The 9,247-nt window shown below is 37.7% G+C and overlaps 1 protein-coding gene across 1 annotated transcript; it reads left to right on the forward strand.

Moving 5' to 3' along the window:
- The first annotated feature begins 840 nt into the window (after window positions 1-840).
- Window positions 841-7,994, forward strand: LOC119792347 (angio-associated, migratory cell protein). The gene is made up of 11 exons (XM_038298949.1): window positions 841-1,168; window positions 1,330-1,476; window positions 1,564-1,683; window positions 2,847-2,986; window positions 3,153-3,297; window positions 3,752-3,835; window positions 6,233-6,348; window positions 6,426-6,511; window positions 6,588-6,678; window positions 6,769-6,923; window positions 7,717-7,994. Exons 1-11 carry the CDS (start codon window positions 1,078-1,080, stop codon window positions 7,790-7,792), a joined length of 1,251 nt encoding a protein of 416 aa, XP_038154877.1. The 5' UTR covers window positions 841-1,077; the 3' UTR covers window positions 7,793-7,994.
- Window positions 7,995-9,247: the final 1,253 nt, after the last annotated feature.

Raw genomic sequence — 9,247 nt, forward strand, 5'->3', positions numbered from 1 at the left:
TGACTGTGGGGAAGATGAGACTGTGGAACATGTCATTTTAAATTGTAGTAAATATTCGATACAGAGAAACAGGTTAATAAGGAAACTTAGTGACATGAAAATGAAACTTGACATTGTAGATTTATTGCAGAAAGAATCAGGAAGCAGAGGATATCGGGTTATATTTGAATTTTTGAAACAGATTAGGTTGTATAATAGGATATAGTTTTTTTTTTTTTTTTTTTTTTTTTTCTCTGCCATGTAGTCCACACTCCATACCAGTTGGTGGCGGTAATGCTCACCTAACGTTTTTTGCCAACCGCCAATAAAACTCAATAAGAAGAAGAAGAAGACCGAGTGTACAGTTCAACACACGGCAAATTCCAAACCTCTAGAGAATCAAAAAATTGATGAAGACTCACTTATTGTTAAAAAGACAAATTTTGTTCTTTTCATGGTAGAAGTAATTAATTGTACTGCACAGACAACAAAAAAAACGGAAAAAATCAAAATAATAGTGAAGGCTGCAGAAAAATATCTGGACATTAAAGATTTGAACTGGGAGATGGTTGGAAGTATGATGGGAGGACCGATGGGACCATCAGAAACTGGCAGAGTTAAGATGACCTAGAGTAAATTAAAAATTATATGGGCAAATGTGATTTAGTATTATGTTGGTTTAAGTTACACAGGTTTTTTTTTTTTTTTTTTTTTTTTTTTTTTTTTTTTGGGGGGGGGGGGGGGGGGTGAATCGTTTTCTGTTTTCTTGCTTTACTCCATATCAGTTGGTGGCGGTAATGCACAATTCACAAGTCTGCCAACCGCCATAAAACCCCATAAGAAGAAGAAGAAGAAGACCGAGTGCTCCGTCATTATTATGCGGCAGTTTTCTCGGTCGCAGGCAGCAACATGTGAAGAAATCATGGCTTGGGAGTTATTTTTCCCCTGACCATCTTCGTTCTTATATCATAGGGTAACATTTATGAGTAAAAGTGCGGCCTATATTTTTCGTTTAACGTGTGTAAGTAGTTTAAAACTAGCTTAGCTGATTTACTAGATTTGGTGTATTTTGTTGATTGGTTTTAGCCAGTTAGCATCATGGAGAACGCAGAGGAAAGTGCTATTGAGCTTCATGGAGATGAGGAAATAATTGAAGTAATCGACCTGAACAACGCAGAACCCGGACCAGGTAGTGAGAAAGTCCCATTGTCTGGTTAATTAGCCTTTAGCATGGCTTCAGATGTCATAACTCAACAGCATGTAAACATTTGGCCTATGTGTTTTTTTTTTTCATTTATTTATTTTTAATCTGAGGGTGTCAATATGTAAAAGCAAACTTTTATTTCCTAGATGATCTGGCTGATGACTTAGGAGACGTGGACTTTGAGGACCCTGGAAACCCAGAGGAAGATGATGCAGGCTGGGAGACAGAGGATGAGATGGAGGCAGATGAGGCAGAGCAAGATGACAGTGAGCTCACCTTCTCCAAGCACACAGGTAGGACCCTTCTCCTCTTCGTCCGCCAGGTTTATGTTGAGCCAACCTAAAGGCTGAAGCTCTCCCCCACCATTCTTTCATGTCCAGGCTCTGTGTTTTGTGTGAGTTTGGATCCAGCCACAAACAGCCTAGCAGTGACAGGTGGAGAGGATGATAAGGCATATGTGTGGAGGGTGAGCAATGGAGAGGTTCTGCTGGAGTGCACAGGTGAGCTTATTTATCTGCCTAACAGGGATTGTTTGATATCGGTACTATGGAAGAAAAAATAGTCTCATTAGAATCGGAATTTGTTTTGACATCGAATTTATAAAACTGATGTTTTTTTTTTTACTTAAAATTCAGTAAAAGTTTTTCCCTGTAAAATTTCTACTGCAGAAATTTACATAAAAAAATTGGCTGCAAAAATTCAAATGCAAACCTTTTGATGACTCAAGTCAAAGCAATCTGCACTAGATTGTTTATCCAACCAAATCACATTCATGTCTATTTTTGCAGGTGCATTTATTATTTCTTTTTTTTTTCTGTTTAATTTCCCTAAGTGATTTTGTTCAGGTGATTTTATAATTTTTTTAATGTAAAATTCTGCAGTAGATTTTCTCCTGGTGAGTTTAATTAATTGCACAGATAAAAAAAAACTGCACTATAAATTCAATGTCTAAACAAAGTCTGATTCTAATAAGACTATTCTTCGTCTAGAACATATTGATTGCTATAAACGAAATTACTCTGCAAAGCCTGATTCAATGAAAACAAAATGAAAACCAGTTCTACTTATAACCAATGTAATAATGAGCTAACCTTTGGAGTCTGGAGAGACTTTCTCGGGATGCTATTTCTTATTGTTCGCCGAAAGTTCTCAGCCTCTCTCTGTGCAATTGTCTGTCTTAGGCAGATTGATGAATGGATTCTACAAGCTTGCCATTGTTTCAGTCCGTTTACCCAACAATTCCCAATTAATCAGTTCATCCATCCTCCTGCCTTCTAATCATCATTGCGCTCTGTCCACCTGCCTATCCTTTATCCATCAGTTCATCCATCAATTCAACTATTCTGTGAACTTTTGTTAACTCAGCTCTCTGTTCTTCTTTCCATTTGGTTCTTTGATTTCCTAGCCTCCAAAATCAGAAACATCTGTCATGAATTTTAGTTAAGTTTTGTTTTTAATTTGAAATATTAAATATAATGGACTGAGATTTCTGGTAGATTCCATCTGAAAAACCAACAGATTTTTTAAATGAAATAATTGCTGGAGGCTTGTTAGTACAGTTCCAGCAACGTACCTCAACAAAAATAAATAAAATAGATAAATAAAACATTTTAAAATATCCTGTCCCCAAAATGTTTCTTCTTTTTTTTTTCATACTTTGTAGGCCACAAAGATTCAGTGACATGTGCCATGTTCAGCCACGACTCATCTCTGGTGGCTTCGGGGGATATGAGCGGTCAGATTAAAGTCTGGAAAGTGGAAACTAAAGAGGAGATCTGGTCGTTTGAAGTGGGAGATCTGGAGGTAAGGTTTTGAGTGCAGAGAGTCATTGGATCCCTTGAACGCGCTCAGTTTTTACATGTTTGAATCATTGTTTAAAATGAACATTTCAAAAAGTATCAAAAGTATAAGATGAGGACAGGAAGCTGGATAGTGTCTGTATTCAGGTGTAAATTCATCTCTTCCTCAGTGGTTGGAGTGGCATCCCTGCGCTCCTGTGCTGCTGGCGGGGACCAATGATGGAAACGTTTGGATGTGGAAGGTCCCAGCAGGAGACTGTAAAACCTTTCAGAGCCCTGGGTGTCAGGCCACCAGTGGACAATTCCTTCCTGATGGTGAGAAAGCGAAACTGAATGCTTCGATGCTTAGAGAAGTGAAGAAAGATAACAGGTGTTGATTTTAAACCACAAATTAAACTGGACAATTACAAAGTCCATAATTGTCTGTATGATCTTCAAACCCACCTTCAATTTAAGAGATTCTGTTTGGAGGAATGGGCCAAAATGCCAGCAAAACCTTAAACACGCCCAAGTAATAGTCTGAAGGAAATTCAACTTAAAATCTCTGGATTTAAAAAAAAAAAAATCCCTTGAATAAGGGAGTATTTTGGGAATCCTAAACTTTTTAAATAAAAAGTTTGTCATTTTCTATACTGTGTGTAAAAAGAAATTACTTTAACTGTACTTTTACATAATTGTGATGCAGAGCTCATGTTTGGATTAAAAGAAGATCTTCCTGTCTGATATTGAAACGCCGTTGTGTTCTCTGTTCTCTGATGTCTTCCTCCAGGTAAACGAGCCGCTGTGGGTTATGAGGATGGAACAATAAGACTGTGGGACCTGAAGCATGGAAATTCAATTCATGTCATTAAAGGTACTGTACGCCATACGGCAAGCCAAATGATGATTTAACGGTGAATCATGGCAAGCTCTTTGTATACATGTTTGAAGTAATTGATACTGATAATTTACTGCTTGCCATACACTCTTTGCAAACCAAGCTGCATGTCGCTGCTGTAATAAAAGCATAAATATGCATAACAGAGGTGCTGCATGCTGGTTGCACATATGCTAGTTTTCCAGATAAAACAAGTGAACTTTTCTGGTGTGACTACAGTTATTTTTCTTATGCTCTTCTTCTTAAGTCCACCCTTACTCTACAGTCTCTTATTCGTTCTTGTTTATATATTTTTTTTAATCAGGGCTGGGTGATGGGCTGCTGGAAGTACCTTTGAACAGGGCGTGCTGCGAAAATGTTTTTGTTTTCTTTGGACAAAAGACCTATGAGCCTATATGCCTATTTAAAATACAATAAAAATAAGTAAGTAAATAGATTGAGATTCACTAGTTTACTGTCATTTACACTTCAGTGCACACAACCAGGGTCTAAATTACACAGACATCATCAGTTCTCAGGTGAATATGTGCACTGTTAATTAAACTTCACTTCAGATTTGGTCAGCTGGCAAATTTCTCCAAAAATCTCCAAAATTTACGCAAAACACAAGGAAATAATTATATTATACTGTTAAAACGTTATTGAACAGTCCTCCACATCCATTACACAAATAACACAGGATGAAAATAACAATCTAAAATACTATGGTTGGGTTAAACTGCACGAATAGATATAAAAGTGTGCAGCGGCACCATGCTCTTACTTTGAGCTACAGAAGGCATCCTCTGTTACAAGTGTCCAAATGTTGAGGGTGCGCTCTGAGGTCGTGGTGATAAAGTCGCTCATGAGTGGATGAATCTGAAATGTGTTTCTGTGCCATATTTTCTCCTAAATTCTGTCAGTAGACTATTTGAATTTACTAGTCCGCAGCCGTGAGCAGGATAGCCCTTTTCTCTGCGACCAGTGGCTTGTTTGACGTTGCCATGACAACGTAACTTCTGTGAACTTGTGTTGATTAGGCCCCAAAATATTTAAATAAAAGTACAAATACACTTAAAGGTGCAGTAGGAGACCTTGGAAAAACGGTTCAGGCAAGCTATATTTTGAACATGCACAACCATGCCTATCCCTTCAGACCACCCCTCGAAACCACGCCTTCAAAAGGCATAAATATGCATGCAATTCGCTTATCTGGGAGCTGGCAGGAAGACACGCATGAACTGATGTTTTTCAGGTGGACTTTCTTACTTCAAAATGGATTCAAACTACTTTTTAACCCACTGATCATAGCAAATACAGCTGTCATTGTTACAGGCAAAGAAAGGATAAGTTAGCTCCACCCAACGCGCATCAGACCCACTTTTTCCTTTGTGCAGCCAGAGCAGCAAAGATGCTTTAGCCGTACATCAGAACTAAACATCAGAACTAAACAGTGGCTAGCTTTCCAGCCATGGCGTCCTGCACAACAATTAGGGGGTCGAATCGTTCATCTGTCAGGGTACGCGCACAGGGGGAGGAACAAGCAGATGACCATGATTGACGTGTCAGGAACCAATCGTGTACAACGATTGGTTCCTGGTTTATTGATTGATGGATGTTACTCATTGATTTCTCACTGTAGCGGGGAGCATTTATTTTATTTTCACTTCCAGACCTTCTATTTCACTGCTTGCTAAGCGGCTGTGGGGAGATCTTTAAGCCACATGGTAAAAAATGTGTCAAAAGATCTCCTACTGCACCTTTAATGGTAAAATAAAAATTGTCAAAATGATTTCCCTACATATTCATAAGAAATTTTTAAATTAAATAAAATGTTTCTTTTCCTACCAAATCCGATTAATCAACTTTTTTCTTTTCCTTTTTTTTTTTTTTTTTTAAATCTCTTATGTTTCAGAATTAAAATGACAAAATTAAATGCATTTCTTACAAAAACTAGCTTTTATTTCAGTCACCCTTTTTGGGAGAGGACATAAATTTAAAGGGCAGAATTCCAAGCTGTGAAAAATGTCTGCAGCTTAGTGGTGTAATTTTAAGTACACATCTGAAAACTGATGGGACTGATTGTACCCTGAGATGAGAAAAAAAACAACCCAGAAAAAACAAAAATTAAATCTTAATAAACTTTTATAATTTTGTTAACTTTGTTCAAATAAACCCGAATTTCCCCACTAAATACCAGGTTTATTTTGTTTTCTCTCTTCCTTTATAAAGAGTTGTCAACCAAACTGATTTACACGTATTACGCTTCTACTTACAACAAATTTCACTTATGAAGAATTATAATTATGCTAAATAAATGCAAATTAACAGGAGATTAATTTTAAGAGTGAAAAAAGATGTGATTTTAAATGAAATGAAAGTGTTTTCTCAAAGGTCACGATGGACACAAGGGGGCGCTGACCTGCCTTGCATTCAACAAGGATGGCTCCCTCATGCTGACGGGTTCAGTGGACGGATGTGCCAAGCTCATTAACACCACCACAGGCAAGGTGGGTCACAACAGAAAACATTTAAAGGGGGAAAAAGGTAGTTTTAACTGCTTCGCTTAGTAAAGTTGTGCTTCTAGGTTGTTGGCGTGTTTTCTGTGGAGGCAAAAGGATCGAAAGACGAGGAAGAATCTAATTCTGTCGAGTCTGTGGGATTCTGCAACATGTAAGATTAAAACCAGATTTTCAAATCAGACGCAATCCCTTCAGCATCTTACAATGGTGTGTTGTTGTATTTGCAGCCTGCCTCTGGTAGCTGTGGCTTATTTGGATGGGACTCTGGCTATATATGACCTTTCTTCACATGTGCTGAGGCACCGATTCCAGCATGAGGTAAGAACGAGCTCCTTTGGTTTGATTCACATTTAAAACTCCAAACCTGTTTTTCGTTGCTTTTTTTTCACCGTTTTCTTGGTCTTCTAGGCTGGGATTGTTCATCTGCAGTGGGAGGAGTCTTCTTCGGTGGTGTCCACCTGCTGTCTAGACGGAGCGTTGCGTTTATGGGACGCTCGTTCTGGAAACTTATTGTCAGAGTACCGCGGCCACACCGCAGAGATCCTCGACTTTACTATCAACAGGTACGGCTGCCTCCAAGTACCTTCTAATTGGGTCCAGAGCGCCATCTTTTGAACTTGGTGCATAACGACACAAAACAAAAAAAAAGCAATTTTTTAAATGTAAGTATAAATGAGATTTAAAAGGTATTGTAGGGGATTTTCGTAAATTTGTTAAGTGAACTCAGTTAACTGACCATTTGGACAGATGATAACTACTTTTTACTCCCCGTTGGTCACATAACTCCTCCTCATGGGATTTGCTGCCGCTGTGACAGCAAATCCCATAATGCTTTGCGAGAAGAGCTCTCCTTGCAAAGCATTCTGGGGTATATCTGCCTCTTCTGAGGCCTTTCTTCTCATACACTTCATGGACACTTTTTCTCTTACGACCCTCGGCCATTTTCAAAGAACAGTGGTGAGAAAGGTGAGCTTCAATGACTGTCTGAAAGCGTAGCTCACCCCAGATATACGCCTGAAAATGCGCATGCATAGAAAAAGATAGCTAAATGGGGACTAGCACGTAGGGCGGCCTTACGTAAACATTTAACCGGAATGATTGACAATTAGGAGGACCACTTATTTAGATGATCCACCCGGAGAAAGAAAATCCTTCACTATACCTTTAAGCAAAGAAGCAGCAAACAATGTTGAGGTGGATGTCACATTTTGACCCTCCACACCGTTTAAACATAAGATGGAAAAAGTAAAGTCAATATCTAATGAGGGGAATAATCAACATATTGTTTTTGACCTTCTGTTGCTATTAAATGAGAATAAATTTGATTACATCCTGGTTGTCCTCGTGTCTCCTCAGGGAAGCGACTCTTGCTGTAACTGCTTCAGGAGACAACCAGGCCAAAGTGTTCTGCCTCCAAAGACCTGATCGATAAATGAAAGGCTGAAGAAGAGAGAAGAGCATCACAGCAAATAGACAATTTCTGTTTTCACTACCAGGAGAAGAGATTTTCTTTTCCTACAGGAATTTTAGAAGCAGAGGCCCCTTTATTTCATTTTTATATAAATGCATCCTGAAAGACAGATAAAAATGTATTTATCTTTCTAATGATTAAATGATTCTACTGATGAAAAGAATATTTTTTTCCTGTAGTGCATCACTTCCAGCTCTGTAACAAACTCAATTGTAAATACAGACAAAATAAAACAAAACTATCTGTTCTGGGCCATTCAAAGCTTTTATATTCATCCAGGGACTGCTTTGTGTCTTATGTTTGTTCTCCCATCTATTTTTGTAGCTTTATGGGATAGAGATGTATCCCAAAGACGCACAAACTAAGGCTGGAGGGCACAGTTGTTAGGTTATGGGTCATGTTAACATGGTAAATTGGTTAGAAAATACTGCGCTCAGTTCAGTCTGTGACTCTTAAGTGCTTCTATAGCCTTCAGTTTCAGCTGAAACGTTTGCTTTTTATTAGATAAAGCTAAAAGGAGGAGTTGAGTTGATGTAGAGATGACAACCCCCTCAGCAGAGGGAGTTTTTTTAAAGCTACATCTACATTAGATGTGATTAAAGGAAGACTGAATCAGACAATGAGTTTGAAAAGCTCATATAATTTATTTAGCTCTTTATAATTCAATAGAAAGGCAGCACCATGTGCTTTCAGTAGTCAGAACATCAAGTTAGAAGGATTTTAATTTTGTTTTATAAACTCCACTTCTGTCTCTGTCAGTCAGCGAACCTAACTTTTAGATTGAAATGATCTGAAGAACTCAGGACTGCTCCAAGTAATTAGGCACAAATGGAGATCAGAGGTTGGGGGGGTTAATTTGTTCAACTAAGAAGCAGCTGAGGGAATTACAGATGTATAGGTGCATCTCAAAAATATAATGTTTAATAATTTTTTTTTTTTACATCTTTTTTTGTTTTTTTAACTTTATTTCTGAAAAGAAAAAAGATTTTCTCCAGAAGTTGGCATATATATACTTGCAGTGGTGGACGAAGTATTAAACAGTACTACTTGAGTAAAAGTATTGATACTCCTAGTCAAATCTTGCTCAACTACAAGTAAACGTTACGGTCAAACATCTACTCAATTTAAAGTACTGAAGTACTAACTTTTGAAAACATGTTTTCAAAAGTACATATATATATATTTAAATTTTGAATATGAGCACATTTATGCTTAATTTTCAGAGTAACTTTGTAACCTTGTAACTTTCAGAAACCACCTAATTTATCTGTGCTTAGAACCAAGAACTTCCGCATAAAAATGCCACAAATGTAGTGGAGTAGAAAGTACAATATTTTACTTTGAAATGTTATAAGTACCCCCCAAAAATGACTCCAAGTAAAGATACTCAAAAAAAAGGTAATCAATTAAATGTAC

The sequence above is a fragment of the Cyprinodon tularosa genome, unplaced genomic scaffold (genome assembly GCF_016077235.1).
Source record: "Cyprinodon tularosa strain WSP-4 unplaced genomic scaffold, ASM1607723v1 ctg417, whole genome shotgun sequence".
Classification (NCBI taxonomy): Eukaryota; Metazoa; Chordata; class Actinopteri; order Cyprinodontiformes; family Cyprinodontidae; genus Cyprinodon; species Cyprinodon tularosa.